The sequence below is a fragment of the Gorilla gorilla genome, chromosome 4 (assembly GCF_029281585.2).
Source record: "Gorilla gorilla gorilla isolate KB3781 chromosome 4, NHGRI_mGorGor1-v2.1_pri, whole genome shotgun sequence".
Taxonomy (NCBI): domain Eukaryota; kingdom Metazoa; phylum Chordata; class Mammalia; order Primates; family Hominidae; genus Gorilla; species Gorilla gorilla.
The window spans coordinates 85,593,914-85,617,071 of record NC_073228.2 but is presented as its reverse complement, the minus strand read 5'-3'; the positions used below and the strand labels follow the sequence as shown (position 1 = coordinate 85,617,071).

Genomic DNA, 23,158 nt, shown 5'->3' with positions numbered 1-23,158 from the left:
TGTGATTGGCAACCATATATTAGGACTTGATCTTGAAAATGAATTATGTGCGCATGTTACAGTAGTCAAATTACTATTCGGATGAAATGATACTAAAAACAGTTGACATTTCATATTTAATAGCACTATTGATTCATGTTCATCACTTAACATTGAATGTTAGTTAACATAAAGGTTGTGTAATTTATTGTACTTTAATGTCCTTTAAGACTATCCAAGCCTGTTTAGAAAATAGTGAAGCAAGTATCAACTACATTGACTTCTGTCACTTTGTCTTCTGAGAACTTGATACACTTACTTGACATAAAATAGCACAAGCTACCTTAGATTTAAGATACTTATTAATTCTACAAATGACATACCATTTATTTTAGCCAGAAACAAAACATATCATCATAATATATTAAGTTCAGCCAGCTTCTACTGATTTCATGTCAGGCACTGCTAAGCACTACATATACAAAGGAAGAAAGCAGGCCTGTCCCTTTAGTGTTATTTTCGGACTGAAAACAAAATCTCAATATAATATGGTAGGTAACACAATAGAATTTATGCAAGAGTTACAGAAACCATACATTCTTATTCATAGTTTACTAATGGTGATGCTGTAATTACACACCTAAGATTGTAGTCAATTGTTTTTTCTGTAATACAGAAAAAATATATAAAAGAGGGACTTAAATTAGAACACTTTTTTTTTTTTTTTTTTTTTTTTACACTTAAGTTCTGGGATACACACGTAGAACGCGTAGGTTTGTTACATAAGTATACATGTGCCATGGTGGTTTGCTGCACTTACCAACCCATCATTTAGGTTTTAAGCCCTGCATGCATTAGGTATTTGTCCTAATGCTCTTCCTCCCCTTGTCCCCCACCCTCTGACAGGCCCCAGTGTGTGATGTTCCCCTCCCTGTGTCCATGTGTTCTCATTAGAACACATTAATTTAACACTCAAAGTCAATAAACCTACTAAACAAATTAGGGGGTGTGAAATTTCCTTTCTGGAAATACCTTCTAAAAATAGTTATTAGTAAATATTCTCGCTGAATGTTTTACATATTCTAAATTAACTTATGCTTCTCCCATGCCTGTCTTTCACTCCTTCCCTCAAACTTGATTGATATCCTGTTACCTGTATTTCATTGCACTACTGCAGTGCTTATGCTAGAAATCCAGAAGCCATCCATGATAATCCTGCTTCCTAACCCCCTTTTGATTGGCCTTCATCGAATCCTGGCAGTTTTTACTTTGAAATACATTTTGAGTCCATCTGCATTTCTTCTCCACCACTGCCCAAGTTCCTCCACTTTTCACTTGTGCTGTTCCAGAAGGCATCTTCTCTTGCTTTATCTCTTGTCTATTTCATTTTCTCAAAGAGCTACCAGAGTTATCTATTTAAAAATATTACATGTAATAATCATGTGCTTACTTTCTCAAAACTTTTTGATAACTTCATATTGATCCTATGATAAAATCATCTCAGGCCACGCTTTGAAATCCCTGTGATTCAGCCATGTTGACTTTTCTTAATATATCTTGTACTCTGTCCCTACCCTCCCCACCCTATGCTCTTTACTTTTTAATTCTTTTAATTTGTAATACTTTTAATTCTGTTGCCTTACTTTTTCTTTCTTTGTTTTTTTGTTTTTTGTTGGTTGGTTTGTCTGGTTTTTTGGCCTCCTTATGACTAATTCTTCAGGTCTCAGCCTGAAGAATATTTGTTACTTTGAGGAAACCTTTTTTAACTCTCTAAAGGACACCTTATTTTTCCCTTTTCTAATTTTTATCACACTGGTAAATATATATATGTCATTGTCTTTTTCACCTCCAAGATTATAAGCTCCTGAGAAGAAGAACAAAGGTCTGCTGAGCACAATGTCACATCTATAGTAGGTGCAAATATTTGTTGAATTAAAAAGCTTGCATTAATTAATGAAAATAATGAATTCAAAAGGTTGATTTCATAATATATAAAGACCTATAACATCTCAATTATATCATTTTTAATGCTATGATTTTTGAAATTCAAAGCCATTTTATATGAACAACTGTCATATTTAAATTTTTTACTTCAAAATATGTTATCCAGTCTTATTACTCAGTATTTCATAACACTATACCAAATCAATTTTGTCTGCTTCCAAAAAAATAAACTAACTCTTTCAGGATGAAAGTTTATTATTTTGAGAATATCCAAAAGAATGTACTGCAGTATGTGAAGGCATATCACCCTAAAATAGTAAAAACTATGAGATAGTGAAATAATTTAAAATTTTGGGTGAAACAATATTTAACAATTTGTTCTAGATAAAATTTAAGAAGTTTTTGAAATATGTTATATTAGATGCATACTGTTTCAGATCTGTGCTAACAATAGTGTTAAGGGAAAATAACTGAATTGTTTGACTTTAAGTTTCTTCTTATGAGTTTAATTTTTGTAAATTTCAAAAGAAAAAGGTGAAACAATGAAACAAATTTTAAATATGCTTAACCAGAAATTTTAAGTTCTTTCAGAGGAGATGTGCTTTTTTGTGTAAACTTTTTACTGACGTATATGGGATATGATATTTTTAGAAGATGAGTATGTAGTGATGACCTTCTTCCTGGAAAAATCAACACACAAACTAAAATTACAATGATTCATGCTATTGATGCAAAGCTCTACCTCCATGATTGTCATCTGTTCTGTGACAAAGACGTTTTAAAGAACTTCTTAAATAGAAGTGCTGTGCTTATGCAATCAGAACAAGTGTGCTTTGGATTCTAAGACAGGGCCATTCTAGGATGATAGAGGAAGCAGATGAGAGAGGTCCCACAGCAGACCATTGGCAGGAAGTAGATCTGCCTTGGAGAGCTTATAGACTGGTACAGGTAATAGGCAGAGGTACATGCAAGTAGTCACCATTAGGATGGTATAAAATGAACAGTGGGAATGCTTTACAGGTAGGAAAAACTATGCACCAGGAGTAGATGGCAATAAAAAAATGAGTGGTGATCTAGGCAGTTGAACTAACTGTTGATATCAAGGGACTCCAACTGCAGGTAGTGCAGACTCAGCAGTGGACATGGAAGTCCAGTGGCAGATACAGTCCCTTAGAATTAATATGAGGAAAGAACTCTCAAGAATGTTAGCTCTACTGAAGACCATTATCCTTAGCAAACTAATGCAGGAACGGAAAATCAAATGCCACATGTTCTCAGTTATAAGTGGGTGCTAAATGATTAAAAGATGTGGACACAAAGAGGGGAACAACAGACACTGGGGCCTCCTCGAGGATGGAGGGTGGGAGGAGGGAGATGATCAGAAAAAATAACTACTGGATACTAGGCTTAGTACCTGAGTGATGAAATAATTTGTACAACAAACCCCTGTGACATGAAATTACCTATATAGCAAACCTGGACATGTACCCCTGAACCTAAAAGTTTTTTTTAAAAATGTGAGCTCTAGTCTCTTGAGACATTCAGATCCAGTTGGATGGGAACCAAGTCAGGGAATCTAGCAAATAGAAGAAAGAAATGAACTCTCTTCTGGCACAAGGATTAAAACTAGATCCTAATTACTTTGAATCAGAGTACAAGGTCAAAATAGAGACCATCAGCAAGTTGATATGAATGGTGAATCCTAAATTATGGTTTCAGTTGTATTTATGTTTTCCCTGCCATTGGAACTAGCTTCACTACAGTCTAGATGGAATTGGTGGGACCTTGTCAACAATTAAAGGGCCATTCCTTTGTGAATGAGAGGAAGGCAGAGTTAGAGGCCTGGCTGGCAAAATAGCCGAAGAAAAGATGCAGTGTGTGCCATTCTTCTTCCCCTCCCTGTGCTTCCCTCCTCTTAACTGTGGAAGGGAAAAAACTATTCACACAAGGCACAATTCAAAGCCACTAAAAGAACTATGAGACCAGGGGAACCACAACACTTAGCTTTGTAAAACATGGAATTTATTTTTAACCAGAAGAAGAATTGCTTTAACCAAAATGATAGAATTAGCAAGTACATACTGCAATAGGCCAAGTACAGTAACGTTTTAGGATCCGTAGTTTACTAGTTTCTAGATACCTCATGAAAAAATATTATCCAAAATGAAATAGTCATTTAGGAGCAGGAGTGGGAGAATATTAGTTTTCAATTGCTGCCATAGCAAACTACCACAAATTTAGCAGCTTAAAACAACGAGTTTATTATCTCACAGTTTTGTAGGTCAGAAGTCTGGGATTGCTGGGCTGATTTCTTTGTTCCAAGTTTCACAAGGTTGAAATTAAGGTGTGGGCCTGCCAGACTCTTACCTAAAGGCTCTGAGAAGAATTCACTTTCAAGCTTATTTAAGTTGTGGGCAAAATTCAGTTTCTTGTAGTTGTAGGAATCAGTGAGGGGTGCCCTAAGCTTCACAGGCTTACGGGATTTAGAAGCCCCACGTTCACAGGCTCTGGGGATTAGGACATAGATATCTTTGAGGGGCCATTCTGCCTACCACAGAGGGGAAAAAAGTTTTTCCTAAGGGATGACTATAATTATCCAGTTTATCTTACTAGGTGTTAGTAAGAATAGTAAGAACTGTACCTAGACTCTCAAATAGAAGCCCTGGGATTTTTACAATGAATTAAATCATTTATTGGAAAGAGACAAAGGCTTCCATCTTTTAGGTCAAAAAGGAGAAAGTAGGGAATGACCAGAATATATAATGGTTTACAACTTGTGAAAGCGGAGACAATGTTAATATTTCTAACACCTTTTCCTTGTGTTTCTCTTTAAACTATGGTATTTTGAAATGCTCTTTAAGGTTATTTTATTAAGTATTTGGCTAAATGTTATTTGTCTGTGTGTTGGCGGTAGGGAGTATATTTAATGGAAAAGCTCACATATACACCTAGAGTTTGACCATGTGGCTGTAACGCTGATTTATTGCTCTAGTAAAAATTTACCCAACCTCTGAAATTCATACGAAGACAATAAATGCTTCTTGAGAGCTGAACATATAACATGAATGCTAAAATATCTCAATGATATTTCATTTTTCAACAGAAAGTTTTATATGCTATTTAACTTTTTTAATAACTCATTTTGAGAGGTAATTGCACTAAATTGTGACTTTTGTGTAATAATCAGTACGTCTTAGCCTCAGGCACATAGAAGGCACCTACTATTTGGGATGCACGTACAAATGTGAATGTATCACCCAGAGATTTTTTTCTCGAAACAAATTGCTTATGTTACACTCTTTCTTGTTATCTACCTTTTCTGGTTAAGCTAAATACAGAATGCAAGAAGCCCAGTTTCTGCACCATTAAGCATGGCTGCTTATTCTGAAAATTAACAGTGAAAAATCAAAGGCCACCTCCTAAAGTATTTTAATACTTTTAATGAAATTTTAATTGTTTTTATCAGAGTCCTTTTGCATTTCTCTTGCACATAAAACATTTATTTGGCAAGAGTGGTTGCTTCTCCCTTGTTACCTATCAGACTTCCCATGTTTCATGGCTTCCATATGAAAAGTTCACCTTTTGTAGAAATCACCAGCCAGTCACAGCACTCTTTTTTTCATTTGCATGGCAAATACCAGCTATAATATTTAGATCACCAACTCTTTGGCCCTGTATCTGTTTTTAGATGCTAAGGATCTACTTCTTTGTGGAATATTTTGGTTTTGTTTATTTGATTTTGTTTTTGATGTTATTTCTGGGTCTCTCTTGCTCTTTTGGAAGCCTAAAGGATTGAATACTATTCTGTGGATTCTTTGTGAAAATAACATGTAAAATATTTTTGTGATTGAAAAACAGACCAAAAAAAGTAGCACAGTGAATGATACTGGTTCTCCAGACTGTGAGTGGGTGACTAAGTGAGGTGGCCCAGGGTAGAGTACGTGGTGCTAAAAATAAATTTGTGTCCCTGTGCAAACAAATGCCCAGGAATAATGTAAATGATTTCTAGGTTATTTCTAGTACCTAACTTTCCAAAATAGAAAAACTTGTTCTTCATAGTCTGAAAATTAAAATGCTTCAAATCTTATTTTATTGAAATGAATTATTTTAAAGTTAGAAATATCTGCATTTTATTTAACCTTAAATTTTAGGGATTAGGTTTATTTGAAGTAAACTTAATATGTGGTCATATTTTCTAGCTATTGACAAAACTGGGTTTGTGTGTGTGTGAGTAAACAATCATTTTCATTTATGTTAGAAATAAGACATTCCAGAAAGTTTATAAAAATTGTATTTTAAAAAATCACTCAGGTACGTTACTCTAAGCTAATACTATTTATTCACCTACAGTCTTTTATATGTTACCTTTTATCATTTGCATAACTAAAATTATGTTACACTCAATTCTGTATTTGGTGTGCTTCACATGGCATTATATCACCAACGGGTTCCCACATTTCTCAAATAATGCCATTTGTAAGCATTGTTTTTAATGGTTGAATCATGTTCCATAATTTAGATGTACTGCAATTTAAGCATTATATTACTGCTGAATTTTTGGGTTACTTTGAATATTTCTTACTGTAAATATACCACAGAACACATTTTATGTATACTGTTTTTCTCATAGTTCAGAATTTATATTTGGATAGTTTCGGAAAAGAAGGGTCACTTAGTCAAATTTATTAATATTTTTATAGCACGTGATATATACATGTAATGTGATTTCTACAAGTGTACTAGTTTCCCATGATACCAATAAACTGTAAAAATCCTTCTGGCAAGATTCTTAAGCATATTTCCCCAGTCATCAATAACATTGCAACTGTTTATCTAGTTGTTAATAACATTTGCAAAAAATGACCCTTGTGAGGTTTACCAGATCTTTGCTTTACACCTATTAACTAAAAAGATTTTCCCCAACTTTCCAACATTACAACAAAAAAGAAACTAAGTACAAACATTGGAAAGGTTCACATTATTCCAGGCAAGTAATTTAAAGAGACCAATACCTAGATATAGAATTGAAACATCTGAGAATTAAAAGTATCAGGAAAATGTCCTTCAAATCTTTAGAAGATAAAAACAGATGATATCCCAAGGAACAAAAATCAAGGTGGTATCAGACTTCTCTGTACCACTAAATACTAGACAACAGTAGTTAACTATAGTTTTGATGAGTGTCATCAAAGACATTTCCTATATATAAGGATTTGGAAAACAATATCCATTTACTCTCTGTTAAACTAAGAAATGTATAAAAATTAAAACTCAAGCATAGTGAAGTTATGTTATTAAAAAAATAGATAAAATTGAAGTCATTATTTTGGATGCTAAGAGTATGGTTACAAAATTGAAGGTTCAGGTCAAAAATTATTACTGAAGAAGAGATGATAAAAACAAAAATGTATGTCTAAAACACCAGATGTTTATAATAAGGATTGGGACATGGAAGAGGGAGATGTAGAATAGGTAAAATAAGCTAGCTTCTTCATTTTCCATAGGTAAAGGCAAACAATATTGTTTGTCTTAACTTTAATACCTTTAAAGCTTAGGATAAAGAAAGTTTTTTTTCTGATTTTAAAGGACATCTCATTAGATGCATTTTAGAAACTTTTCTACTAACAAGTAAAACAGTTAAATAAAATATAGCCATAAACTTTAAAAATAAATGGATGGGAGATGATTTATTATGCAAACACAAAAGGAAAGCTGAGCTTGCAATATTAATTTTGGACAAAATAGATTCAAGGCAGTGATTACTAAACATGAAAAAGAAAGTGACTTAATAAAGGATAGAATCCACAGTAAAGATAAACATTGTGCTAACGAACACAGAATTAAAATATGTAAGGCAAACATTGGTAGAGGCACAAGGAGAAATGGACTGACAACAGTGTGGGCATTGTATATATATTTGAAAGAGCAAGGGACAAAAATTAGAGACAATATGAAGATATTAAACCAATAGATTAAAGTGTAGACAGAGAATAAGGATATTTACTAAGTATCCATGGGAAATTATAACAATCATTGATTAGACCACAAAAAAATTGTTCAATAAATTTCTAAATACAAAAATTGTATAATACATCTTACCTGGCCACAATTGGAAAACTAGAAAAAACAAATTAAAAAATAAAACCTCCAACTATTTGTGAATTAAAGCGTATCTTTTATTACATCTGCAAACTTGATATTGGTATTCTCATTTTTTTCGTAAATCATTGAATTACTGTAATATTCATTGCCAGTTGCATTCAATAACTGGCAAATAAATTATAATCATTAGATGGCTTAAGAAAAAAATTGTGAACACCAATGTCAAACTTTGCAGATGCAACCAAGGGTAGATTCAGAGCCAAATTTGTAGTTTTATATTCTTTGGATTTTAAAAAGAGGGGAAAATAGACCAGGCGTGGTGGCTCACGCCTATAATCCCAGCACTTTGGGAGGCTAAGGTGGGTGGATCACTTGAGGTCAGGAGTTTGAGACCAGCCTGGCCAACATGGTGAAACCCTGTCTCTACTAAAAATACAAAAAATAGCTGGGCGTGGCGGCAGGTGCCTGTAGTCCCAGCTAATTGGGAGGTCGAGACAGGAGAATTACTTGAACCTAGGAGGCAGAGGTTACAGTGAGCCAAGACAGCACCACTGCACTCCAGCCTGGGCAACAGAGTGAGACTCCATCTCAAAAAAAAAAAAAAGGGCGGAAAATAGCTACTAATTTAATTAAGATGTTTGAAAATAAATAAAACCTTTAAAAGGCTGGAGAATGCAAATAATTTGTTAAAAAGAAGTAAACATGTTAATGAAACAGAAAAAAAGTAAATTAATAGACCAATTCCTGGCAAAGATGATGAGAATGCTAATTCAGTTTAAGAGAGAGAAAATAAATCATCATCTCTGGGGGCCTACAATTCAGAAAGACAGTCCAGGGCAGGCGGGCAGACTCTGCTCCACGAAGTCATCCAGAGATTGAAACTAGCAGGTGCTCTGCCATTGTATAAGGCATCCTTTTTTTTTGGTCTGCATGGCAGAAATTAGATCTCTGAAACATTTGTGTTCCAGACAATAGGAGGAGAAAGAAAGGAGGGAGCATTACAAACAAGATCTTAAGACCAATGTTCTGGAAGTGACATGTGTCTCTTCTGCTCATATTCCATCAGTAAGAACCTGATTTTTGGTGAGAACACAGGGGACTGAGAAATGTAATACAGCTGGGATGCCATGTGCCTGGCTGGTAGAAGAAAGGAAAAACATATTTTTGTGGTCTACTTAGCAGTGTCTCTCACACCTGCTACAGTGGACCTTTATAAATTATGTAAAAGTAGTGTATATATGGATAAAACTAAATATTTCAGTGACATGAAGTGTTCTGAGAAAATGTAAATGAACCAAATTGAAGAAAAGAGAAGTAGAAAATATGAAAAGATAATAATTCTTTCCAACATTGCCTTTGTCTAAGGCAGTTTTACTGCTTTACTGCTGTGTCTTTTAACTTTCAATAAGTAGATAAATACCATATTATATAAACTTCTTCAGAGCATTATAAAAAACAATTTGCCATCAATTCCTTTTGAAAAGGTAGAATAATCCTGATGCTCAAGCTTGAAAAATATAATACATCAAAGGACATTCTAGACCCATCTCATTGAGAATAGAGATGTAAAACTCCTACATAAAATATTACCAAATATAATTCAGTAGCCTATTAAATGCATCATGCATGATGATCAAGCATGACTTATCTCAGAAATACAATGAAGATTTAAGAAAACTATCAATATGTGATTACTTGTATCATGCTTCCCAAAAGAAACACTAAATAATACTACTCAAAAAATGAAAAGGCAAAAAGCATATTTTCTTATTCCTGATTTCTTTGAAAATTGTTTTTTATAGTATTAGGCAAAGGATGATTTTTTAGTATGATAAATAATATGTCCTCAACCAATAGCCAAAATATTTTGCTGTGCTTTACACTAAAGTTGCCAACATAAGATACCTACTATCATTATTTTAAGTGTTTCTCATCAAGTACCTACAGATGGCTTATGTCTTAGTTCATTCTGTGCTGCTATAACAGAATATCCGAGACTGAGTAGTTTATAAAGAACATAAATTTATTTCTTATAGTTCTGGAGGCAGGAAAGTCCAAGATTAAGGCACCAGCATCTGGGCCTGGTGAGGGCTTTCTTGCAGCATCCTCACATGGCAGAGGGAAAGCTACAATAAACTCCTTCCATCAAGCAAACCCTTTTATAAGGACGTGTAATACCATTCTCAAGGGAGGAACCCTCAAGACCTACTCACCTCCTAAAGGGCCCGCCTCTTAATACTATCACACTGGCAACACCTGAATTTTGGAGGGGACACATTCGTACCATAGCATCTTAAAAAGAGTACAGATGGCTAAATAAGGAAAATCTATAATCCCCTGCTCAGCCTCTTCCTACTCACCCTTCCCTTTAATCCCCTTTCCAGTTTCTAATAATCATAGCACTATTTTAATTTCTCTATTATTATCTTCATATACTTAAAATACTTTTCATACACATAAAATTATTTTTCCTATTTTACCAAATATAGACTGTCTTGATTCTTCACTGTATAATTAGGCAAACAGTTCTCTAGCATTCTTAGTAAATAAATTGTTAGTTATTCAGTGTGTAGAATCTTGATAAATGCTAATTGTGTTTAGTAATAAATTGCATCCTAATTTTAGTTTTAAACAAATTTGTATTTAATGCCTGTTGCTTTGAAACTTTCATACAGAGTATATACAACTTTTTTTCCCTACCAGAGACCAACAGTGATAATAACTAAATTTAAAAATAAGAAGGTTTTTAACTTTTATTTCAAGTTTTTATTTAACAGGAGAAAAATATAAAATAGGAGTATATTTCTCTGTTCTTGAAATTCAGAAAATAGGGAATTAGAATAAAATATTTTTAAAAATCAGTCATATAATAGCATTTCAGAGAAATGGGGAAATGGGAAATGATGAAATAAATAACATAAACATATTGACTCATGCTTTCTTAGAGGGTAGGATGATATAAGTTCAAAAAGTTCCAGAGAAGATGACCACACAAACTGAACAAAATGTAAGTACATAGAACATGAAGAAAGATATCATGGTAACTCTATAAGTTCATTTTAATATTTCCTTGAGAAAACAAATAATTGTTCCATACTTTAATTGATTTGAGAACACCAAATTTAAAATATTGGATTTATAAAAAGTCAGTAAAATTATATTTGTATTTTGGGAAAATGAAAAAGAAATAAAAAATAAAGTTGTCACTCTCCAAAAAAAAAAAAAAAAACTTGAAATTTAGGACAGATGGCTAAGTAAATGCTTCAAGAGCAGTTAGAAAATACATTATCTGGCAGTGCATGATAAAAGCATGCAAATTGATCTGTTAGAAGAAACAAAACAACTTTTAATGATAATATTGTTATATCTGCACTGAAGTCTTATATATTCAGTTTAGTTGGAGGAAATATTGTAAACCCATATTATTTGTATGTTTTTCTCTTTTAAGAGAGAGCTATAATGAAAACTCAACCCTAAATAGTCGTGGATATATTATATAGTAAAGGATTTTCTATGCTACTCCAATGGGAATTCACATAAATTCAGTGAAACTAATGCTTTCTAGTAGTTCTTAACTATAATTAAACTATTTGCTCTCCTTTTGTGATTTTGTCACAACATCATAGAGTAATAATACATGCTTTATGGTTCAGGCCCAACAACAACTTTCTGTGGATCATGGATAAATTTGACTCATGAGTTTTGGAAGTTGGCTTGAGAGAAGTCTCAGAAATTTCAGCAACATAACCGAAGAAATGTGGTACTTCTCCCATCTAAATAAATTTCTAATTCCAAAAACTTCTTATTTACCTTACAGTTTCAAAGCTTGCATTATTTATTTGCTACTGTATATAAATTAGCAGGTTAGGCAGTTTGAGAAATATACTCTTTTACAATGCTGAGAGCACCATTTAGTGTACCTCTATAGCGTTTATTATCAGTATATGTTAATGATCAGCATAGGGTACCAAATGGTACCCTAAGCTGAGTCCGTGTAATACAGTAGAGAGGGAATTATCTTTTGCCAATAAATCGCAGCAGAGTGAATGGATAATTTAGCTAAAAAGTGTGGTCCACAAAGTGAAGTTTGGGCTGAAATGCTGTGGACTAGTGCTTTATACTGGGTATACTGGATAATTACCAGCATTCAGCACACTTCACTTTGTGTCTTTAGGTCAAGGCTAGAAGTTACTGTCACGTCAGATAACTCATGCTGGATACAATGAATCATCTAGCTATAAAAATCTTTATTTTCAAGACACTTCTCTTGTTGTGCCTAAAGTATGAATATTAAGAAAGAGGAACTTCCACAAAATTATTGTGCCACTTTGAAGGAATAGGTACAAACTGTAAAAATGTGGCACATCTTGAAATGTAGGAAGGGAAATCAGTTAGTAGTCACTGTAACTGGATTCATTCATTTGTTTGATTTGTTGATTGCTTGACTATCCTATTTAAAATTACAATCCTTGCCTATTTTACTGGGAATTCTCTATTCCCCGTCCTTTTTTCTTCTTAGATCATGGATAAATATATTTTGTTTGTTTTACTCATTGTCTTTCTTCCCTCAGTAGAATGCTGGCTTTATGAGGGCAAAGATTTTTTTTCCTATTACATTAACTACTATATTACAAAACTTAAAAATCCTTGCTTGACTATATGTAAGAAGAGCGAATAAATTCAGTATTCTTATTGAATTTATTAAATAAATTTAAAGCATAAGATTAAAATTCAGAAGCCATTTTAAAGGTTTAACTTGCTTAAATCTTCATCAAATGATTTATTTTGTTTTGCTTTTACGTAATAGCAAGAAAAAAAACCCAGGAAACATATATAATTAAGAACTTTGAAGAAAACCCTACCAACCTAGCATATGATATACTTTAAACAATGTAGTCTGCCAAAAAAGAAAAAAAAATAAGCAATTAGTCAAATATTTAACTGTGAATTTTACATGTTTCTTTACCAGCATCCTTACCTGTTGAATTTTAGTTCAGCTACAAATGAATACAAATGCCTATTCCTTTGAATAGAGAAAAAAACATATTTTGTATACTTCTTAGGCAACTGGAATTGAGGGAGAAATTATATCTCTGAACTACACTAAAAAGTTTTAGTAATTCAGTAAATTCTGTTTTGTCACTTTGTACATATGCTCAGTGTTACAGTATACATTTGAAAGTACAGGTGAGTGTGATTTCCAAATTTGTCTTTTTTAATATGTCTTTTTATTGTTATACAATTTTCTATTCTGCAGTTAATTAGAACAATAGTGATAGGCTATGTCTAGCTTTTCATACTAAGACCAACTTCTACATGACAGTAATTTCAGCCATAAAGATATAGATCAAATCTTTCTTCCTAGATCTGGATGTAATCGTATTTATTTAAACTAAAAGAGGTTGTGTTTGATGATATTTTTTCTTCTTACTGTAACATTGTTGTATTAAAATTTTACGCAAGTTTAGTTAAAATGAAAAAAAGCAATTTGCTTCTCTTTTTAAAACATGAATGTTGCTATATAAAGCTCAATAGAGCAATAACTGACAAATGGTAGGTATTCCATTAATGTGCACTAATTGAAATTGCATGGTTTTTCTTAGAATAATAGATCCATGTTTCATCTTAAAATCTAAGAAATACTGTTTCTTCTTTTATATTCATATGCCTTATCAGAAGTTTAACATTTTGACATTCATAGGTAAGCAACATTTCAGATAATCACATTTAAATCTAGACTTCCTCAGGAAATACTAAAATCATTGGCCTTAATTATTAACAACTGTCAGTACTATAAAATAAACATATTTAGTTTTTTTTTAACAATTTATATACTGGGAAATGTGTGCTACAAACATACTGAGATTTTACATCTTATAATGGAATATTAACGCATGAATGAATACACTGAAATATAGGTGAAGATAGTGCAACAGATACACTAGATACAAGAGTTACTTTGATTTCTCATCATAGCAGAACTGTTCAATTCAAACTGATCTATCTTCAGCATATTTCTGATCCCTTCTTGACTGTTTTTAGTATTTGTAATATAATCAGGTTGAGGGATGAAATCTATGATTGTAGAACAGTTGTATGTATAACTTCCCTATGTAAGTATTAAATCTATAATGTTGATTTTATTACAAAGAGTCCAACCCAAAGTTTTTCATACTCCTATTTTATAAAATACCAGGATTCCATGAAATAATTTGCAAGTGAAGTAGAGTTTGAGTTTTTCAATTTGTTTTTTTTTCATAATTTGTATGAGACTATTCTCTCCAAATCAAATTTATTTCTCCTATTCAATCCCTTATTTACTTTTTTGTCCTCACCACCCTATATACTTTGGCTACCAGTTACAGTATATCAGAAAGTGAATAATGTGAGTGTTGCCACCTATAGGCAGGAAATTTAATTATACTTGTTTATGACATAAAAGCATAATCTTAAAAAAAAAAGGGAGAATTATTTTTGTCAACTCCTACAATCCACCCCACCATCTTCAAACTTTTTACCTATTTATTCACCTGTTTGTTTTTGCTGTTGCCATTTCAGATGCCTGTGCCTTAAAATAAAGCATTTACTAAAGCTTTTATTATTTTGTCATAGTACTATTTGCATTTACTATATCATCAAAATATACCACATTATTTAAGTTCTTTGACTTCACAAAGTTTAAAGAGATTTGTTAAAACCAACTAATTTAACCAGTCATATACTAAACTGTTGTATCTCAGTTTACTTCTAGGATGGGGAAAATTACCAGTATTTGTTCCCAGGCATGAAAGAGCATCCCGTCCTGCAATCTATTATCATTAGTCTTTGGTTTTGTGCCTTCTCTGTAATGATATAGGTTTGTTTCTCCTTTATTCTTTGCAGAGTGCTGCAGCAGCTCCCAGTCCAGTGCTAGGAAACATTCCCCCAGGAGATGGCATGCCAGTAGGTCCTGTACCACCAGGGTTCTTTCAGGTACTCAGAGAAACTCTGACTAGGAATGTTAAGGCATAGGAACTCCTGTTTGATTTTATTAAAGATACGAAGGAGGAAGATAAGGCTATTTTAATTTTTAAGGTAAACAATAATGTGTAGCCAACTCTTGATTATTCAGACGGGTTATCTATTATATCCCTTTCTTCTTATGTTTTATTTGTTATTAGATTATGTATTTATTTACTTAGTCATTTTGTTGCTCAATTAAGAAAGAAAAGGAATTGAGAAATACAAATTAGCCCATTAAATTAACTGTGGTAAATATTTTGTGGGAGAACAGACTAAATATGAGGTTCTGGAAAGAGATGGATATTAACTATACAAGCATAGACAAGATGATTAAGATTTGGCTGTAATTTCAAAATTAACTAAATTATAATTTATTAATTTATCAAGAATTACAGGCTATATCAAAATATGTTTGAGAATTATCTTTGGGGCTTTTAAGCTGGAATTTTTATTAATATTATATAACATTTTAAGATCAGATTTCAAATACATGTGAGTATTCTTAAATTTCAACAAGACCACTTATTTTAGCAATGATGATAACAATTTTACAATGACAATACAGTATTTAACTTTTTAAAATTTCACAGCATCCACTTCTTAAATCTGACAGTTTTCTAACTCAAACCAACATAAATTCCGAAATTCATTTTTAAATTAATTATAGTTAATTTTATAATACCCTTTAAGAAAATTAAGAACTTAGGAGCTAAGAACTAGAGTCGAAAGGCATTACAGGACCTAAGGTAATATGCTGTATTGTTAATGAATTACATTAGGTACTTATAAACTAATTTGTCACTTCCATTTTGTATTTTCAGAGTTCTTCATAATCATTTGTTAGCTAATTCAAATTCACACCATCATTGCAGGGTCATCAATGTACTTATAAATGTGAAAATAAAGAAATAAAATTATAAATAATTTTCCAAACTGTATCAATTGAATAAAAGGTCTTAATTAAAGCAGAGATCCAACTCTAGTCCTTTAGGACATGCTTATTTGTTCAGCTACTCTGTATTAATACCCAAGTAGTCTAGAAAAGTCTTCTTAGAGTCACATTCTGTCATGGGGGCCCTATCTTATAATCTAGGAATAGACTGTAACTCTTGATTATTAATTAAACCACCAGCATTTAAGATATTGAAAATAAAAGCTTACACTTAACAACTGCTAACTACATGCCATGCTTCGTTCTAAATGCTTTACATATATAAACTCTAATCCTCACAATATCCCTAGATGTAAAATATGTATTATTATCATTCCCACTGTACAGATAGAGAAACCAAGGCATTGGTAGCTAAGTGATTTGCACAAAGTCAGAAAGTTACAGGGCTTGAATTCAAATCAAAGTAGTCTGGACTTCTGCCACTGAATTTATCTTTTAAGCCTCGTAGTTGATTGTTATTCATGAAATATTTCCAGTTCATTTTATTTTTTTCCTCATTCCCTTCTTTCTCTTGCCAAAGATGGGTAGAAGTTAACAGAGTAAATCAGAAAAATATGTATTTGAGAGTTACTGAAAGTCTCTAAGAGGCACTTTTAAAAGAGGGAGCAGGTTGGGGAGGAAGCCAGATTCTTTCATTCTAGGGTTAAGCCAAGATGTATAAATCCATATATTTTTCATTTCCACATTTTGTAGAATGAACTGTTCTCCGTTTGCCTATCTTTTATCTCAAAGTCTCGGTAAGAGTAATTGAAACCGTTAGCTTTTAGTTTTTCCAATGTGATAAATATTTGAGTACTACTATATGTCAGGCACTGTAGTAGGCATCTAAAAACTAGCAGGTGTAGTGTGTACCTTCCTGAAGCTTATTGTATAGCCCGTGAGGCATTATTAAAAATAAATAATTATAATACAGTGAAATATGTGTTGTAACAGAGTAAAGTTTAAAGTTCTGTGATGACCTGGATGAGAGAGCCATTAAATCTGCCTGAGTTGGAGATAAGAGTAGATTGGAAAACATTGTCCACCAAAATAAGCAGAGGAATTACATTTCAGAAAGTCAGAATAGTATAAACAAAAGTGTGACTGCATCAAAATGATCTGTGCAGAGGTGTTCAGAGTAATACATACAGAAGGTAGCAGGGACGGTAGGCAGGAGTTCCAAGACATAAAATTGAAAAGATATGCTCTAGCATGGCACATGTTAAGAACCTGAGTATTCAGTAGGAGCCATCAGAGATCTTTAGGAAGGGCAATGACCTGAATTCATACTAAACGGTGGATTCAGGCTCTGGTAGGCACCTGTGAGAGAGTTGTATACAAAATCCCTGCCCTCAAGAAGCCCTACAGTGTGATGAATGAGAGAAGAGGCCATTACAGCATAGAAAGAAAATGGCTGTAGAGTGCTCTTAGAGCAAATCAGAAGGCCACCAAACCGAATCTTGGGAGATGCATAGTTAGGAAAGTATTGTCAAAATAGTAAATGAAATCCAATTTGGCATTTAAGGATGAGTTATGACTTAGGCAAAGGAAGAGAGGGGAAGAAATTTCTAGGAAGAGGGAAAATAATTTACAGAGATCCAGAGGGAAAAGGAGAGAGAGAGACCAAGAAAAACTGGAGCTTAATTAGCTAAAGGGAGAGTAGCTGGTGATGAAGCTTGAGAGGGACTGCAGGGGCCTTGTAGGTTAGTAGAGTTTGAACTTGATCCTAAAGGCAGTACTAAACTACTAGAGGATTTTAAGCAGGAGACAGACATGTTCATATTTGCATTTTTAGAAAAATCACTCCAGCTCCATTGTGTAGTCAGAATTGCAGAGGAACAAGTCTGAAGATAGGGAAAGAATTTAGGAGTCTTTTACAGTACTCCAAGTGAATTTTTTTTTTTTTTTTTTTTGAGATGGAGTTTCGCTGTTGTTGCCCAGGCTGAGTGCAGTGGCGTGATCTCGGCTCACCGCAACCTCCACCTTCTGGGTTCAATCGAGTCTCCTGCCACAGCCTCCTGAGTAGCTGGGATTACAGGCATGCGCCACCACGCCCGGCTAATTTTTGTATTTTTAGTAGAGACGGGGTTTCCCCCTGTTGGTCAGACTGGTCTTGAACTCCTGACCTCATTATCTGCCCGCCTTGGCCTCCCAAAGTGCTGGGATTACAAGCGTGAGCCACTGTGCCCAGCCTACTCCAAGTAACATTTAATGGTGGCCTTAACTAAGATAGTGGGATGGTAAGTATGGGGAGATAAGAAGTATATTTGAGAGACAGAAATAAATGCAGGATATTGCAAAATAAGGGAATTCAAGGATAATAATTCTAGTTTCTGGCTCTAATCTGGGCAGATGTAGGTACCATTTTCTAAGCTAGAGAACGCAAAATGGGGAATAGGTTTGAGGTGGGACAGATGAGGTTCCCATGAGTCCTCCAATTAGACATATCTGTTAAGCTGATAGACCTGTCCTAGGTTTGAGGTCTAGGACAGTAATCTAAACTAGAGATAAAAATTGCAGGGCCATATCATATTAAGGGTACTTGAATCCACAGGGGTAGATGAATTGTCCAGGGAGAAAGTACAGAATGAGAGGGTAAGAGAATATACAACTGAACTACAAAAAACACTAATATTTAAAAGATGAACAAAAGAAGAACCCATTACAGATGCAGTGTTAGTAGGTTGGCTATGATAGCAGCTCAAGGAAGAGACTTTCTGAACTGATTCAAGATCAGTGGCAGTAGAATTAGAAAGGAATAAACAGTTCATAGTTATGTTTGATAGGCCTTAAATAACCAAAGTTAAGGTAGAAGAGAAAGAGAAGAATCAAGGATGATTCTGAGATTTCTACTTCGGGTCTCTGGATAAGTTTAGTGTCTTTATCTGAGTAATGAAAGACAGGAGGTTGAAAAACTTTCAGATATATTTGAATTTGATACACAAGTCATTTCTGTTTATCTAGGCAGACTATTTCAACTAATCCCAAGTACTTTTTTCCCCTATTCAACATTTAAATATGTCTCCCTATAAATGACTCCCTAAAATATTAAAAAACTCAAAGTACCAAAAATTTAAAAAAGACATATTATTATCTTTTGGTACATATAATGATGTGATCAAATGACTCAAGTGTGTCCTAAATATCAGCACTGGTTTCCTGCAGTTACTGAACTAGTGTGATTCTGGTCATAATGTCAAAATACATATAGTTAATGAGGAGTAGCTGCCTTCCATGGGTAGAAATAGCAGCAGACAATCATAATTCAAGTTCACACCCCAGTTTCTAATCTAGTTCCAAAGAGATGTTGACCTTCAAGAATGATCCAAATCTGGAGAACCTGTGTTGGAGTATCAGTTCACAGTTCATAAACTCTAATACCCAAGATCAGGCACAATCCTGATTATTAGTTCAGTACAAGGCAAGGAGGAATGGAAGCAACTGGAAAAGAGCTGATGTGGCTCCTTAAAGTAACAAGGCCCAGAAGGCTGGCTAGGATAAAGACTCAGATTCTCCAAAAAGCCAGACTTGGATATTAGGGGAAGTCCTGGTTCAAAAGAGACTTAGTCAAAAGGGTGCTAAATAGTTTTTCCAGCCTCTCCTGGTTGCAGCTACTAAATTCTGAAGGGTGGTTACCTCCTATTGCCTTTGACTTTTAGATAATGATAATATTTTAAACTTATATTCTTAGTAAATGCAAAGCTTATTTGGAGATAGCTTGAATGGACTAGACCGAAAAAGAATTTAGCCTATTAGAATTAGTGAATAAGTAAAAGTAAAGAAGAATAATTTATAATTAGCAAATGAAGTCCCCGCCTAAGTATTTCTGAGCTCTACTTACTTTGTGATCATACTCTAAAAAATACATTGAAACATTTCTCCTAAATAGACAAACATACTCCTTTTTTTCCTGTTTATGTTACAGAACAAGCTGCCTCTTCCATGATAAGTATAGACTTAAATTCATTACCAAGTAGAATGATCACAAACTCTGAACTTGTGAATACATAACAACTACATTTGAAAAATAGCAATGAATTAAAGTCTAAAATAAATAATTATGATGTAACTTCGTACACTTAATAAATCCATTCTGGAAGGCAGTCTTTAGTGTCTTTCTATTTGTGACATTGTTCATACTTAAACTTTGGTGTTTTTATTGAAATGAGAGAGCCTCTGTTGCTGAGCAGGAAACCAATCAAGTAAAATCAGTAAGACTAGTCGGACATGCAAAAGGAGGTATAAATTTAATAAAATAAAGCCATTTAAAGTATGACATGTAGTTATTTACTTGGAGTCTGTTTTCAAATGAGTAATTTGTATAAGAAACCCTATAAGTCCTCAGAGTGACACCATGGAACTGATGAATGACTTTAGAGCAGCTTTCTTAAATTGGGAAGTCTTGCTGCTTGGGATCCAGAGGGAAGAGAGTAGACATGGCCATTGATCTAACTAAAAGTTTGGCAGTTTTTGTAGAATAAAGTACAGTATCTTGATATGGTGTGAATACACATCCATTGTAGGTACCCAGAACTGAGTTTTACTCTTTTATATCTCTGTCTTATTCAAAGATTTCATTGTATGCTAAGAAATTTGAGTAATGTATTAAAAGCATCGATATGCTATTTATTGATTCTTGTAGCATTCATACAAAAGGACAGGCAAAGGACTTTGATTCCTGCAATATAAATAGGCAGCAGCATTCCTTAGACCAAGTGGATTTTCTTCTCACTTATGTATAATGATCAAAATAATTTACTACTAATAAAATGCACTAAATAAAACAAAAGTACTAATTCTTTTGTTTAAAAAATTAGATTATTAACTCTGTTACCTTGTAAAGTTCTGTAATTTTATGGATGAGTAAGTAACAAGGAAGCTTCTCTTGTGAATTTCTATAACTTATAGAACATTAATGCAATGGACGTTTCTTATTTTAACCAAAAAAATATCGAGAAGGGTAAAAATGCTTTTTCCTACTTTATGTTCTTTACCACAAGAAAGCTTTTAAGAAGGAAACTATAACTTCCTTATCACTCTATTAACCAAATACATTCATATCCTTTATATAAAAACACAACGTAATCTTTTAATAGGTGCTAATGTGGATAATATCTTTGATTCTGTAACTAATCTGGGATATACCTGTTAATATCTAATTTTGAACTCTATATAGACCTTCGTTTTCTTTTATCATGTATTTTGATTTTTATCTTGATATATTTACTATATTTTAGTCACTAGATCTTTAGTTTTATTAGATGAAACTGTTGAAAACTGATAATATGTTGATGTTGGGTTGTAAATTTAAGACTTTGACGTGGATAAGATTATAAATACATGTTAATGATAAAGGATACCAAGTAATTTAGTTTCAGACCAAGGTGATCATTCATATTTTAAAATCTAAGTAGAATGAAACTCTGATACAGTAGAAAATATGTGACAGCAGGTTTTAAGTCACATTTGGTTTGCAGGCCTAAGATTGGTAGTGGTAAACCTGCCTTGCCATCTAGTGGTAGTTTGCAGATGGCTCCACTTGTTCAGGGCCTTTTTCCAGACTTTCTATTTTTAGCAAGGCTGCACTGTAGCAAGCTGACCTAATGCTTTGACATAGTAATAACACAATAAGAAAAAAAAAATAGTAAGAAATTTCCTCTTTTCTCCATGGTGGTGTTATTGACTAAGGAAGGCTCAATATAAACAACATTCATAAAGCAACAAGGACTAAAAGCTCAAAGTGTATAATATTTTTGATATTTTAAAAGAAAAAATCAAAAATGAGAAAAATAATTATTTAATATGACACTCAAAACTAAAAAGCAAAACCAATAATATATGGTTTTATAAGTCCTGGTTAAATGTTTTTGGGAGATAGATGTTTATTTCTGGAAATAAATTCTGCATTTTGAAGATACCTTAGTATCTATATTCATCTACTCTGCTATTCCTATTCAGACTTCCTAAATCCAGCCGTTTATATACATATAGTTAAATAATCTACATGCCCTCTCAATTTCCTTCTGTTATTAGTCTTGGAATTACCTTCACTTCCAGTGGTTTGCCTTTCCTCTTATCTTTCTTGACTATGGTTGTTTCAGAAATTAGTCTCAGAAAGTACTCTAAGCCAGGAGAAACTCCCTTTCCCTCTCAGGAAGTTATAAATACCATCTTAGATCTTAGACAAATGAACCAAAAGATTACTTGTTATATTCTTCTTAGTTTGAATGAGTAGGGTACTGAAACTCTGAAGTAGAATTAATTTATTAGACTAGAATATCTAACAGCATTAATATATATAGTTTAAAAAAATTCAGACATTAGAAATAGTATTTCTCAGAATTAAATACACCTAGGATTTAGATAGTGGAGGTGAGGAAGTTGGCTTATTTATCAAACCTCAAGAAATAAAAATTAAGTTTAATTTTCTTAAAAATATAATTTTGTATCTTTAAAGAACAGAGATTCTAAATGTTGAAAATAGAACAGATCTTTCCCTGTTATAAAGATAAAAGCAACTAAAAAAACAAAGGTGCCTAACAGCTGCTGGCTTTGATAATGCTGTCCTGCAGTTGTGGTAATAGTTTTTCTGGCCTCAACTATTAGAACAAATTAAAACTGCTCAGCTTGAATAACTAAGTAAGCTTGTTTAAAAATTGCAATTCAGGCAACTAAAGACCCTACAGCAGTAACTGGATGGACAGAGAGCAAAGAAGGGAGTGTCAGGTATTCAGAGTCTTTACTTGGGTTTTCCAGTTAGAATCAAATGAAACACTTTCCTATTAGAAATCCAATTTTTTGTCGTTTATTTGTTAGCCAAACTGAGTATTTAGGAGAAATTTAGGCTGGTCATTCTAGACCAGTATTTGGTTTTCCTTTCACTTTTCATGCTACTCCTGCAAGCCAAAGATGTCCAACACATTTAGTATGAAACAATAAAGCATCATAGTTTAAAATCACATCTGAGATAAGAGCTTAGCTGTTGTTCAGATCATTTGAAATTATAGTTTTTCTTTTGAAAATATTATTGAAAATTCTTCCGAGTGCTGTAGTTTTTATCGACATTTCTTGATAAAAAAAATTTATATAGAGAGGAAATTGTAAATATGCAAAGGCTATTTATAACACAATTTAATTTAGTTTTTATTTTAGTATTGGTTACAGAAACAAAAATGCTCCACATTCTTTGGGGAATTAAAG

The 23,158-nt window shown here is 33.1% G+C and overlaps 1 protein-coding gene across 14 annotated transcripts in view; it reads left to right on the top strand.

The window, feature by feature from the left end:
* The window catches only part of SSBP2 (single stranded DNA binding protein 2), a 326,082-nt gene that overhangs the window by 218,286 nt on the left and 84,638 nt on the right, over positions 1-23,158 (top strand). For 9 of the 14 annotated variants that reach the window (XM_063706649.1, XM_063706653.1, XM_063706651.1 and 6 more), the window contains exon 5: positions 14,908-14,997. The exons of the other annotated variants lie outside the window; for them this stretch is intronic. In XM_063706649.1, coding sequence (XP_063562719.1) covers positions 14,908-14,997 — 90 coding nt within the window. The remainder of the gene's footprint in view (positions 1-14,907; positions 14,998-23,158) is intronic. 14 annotated transcript variants of the gene reach the window in all.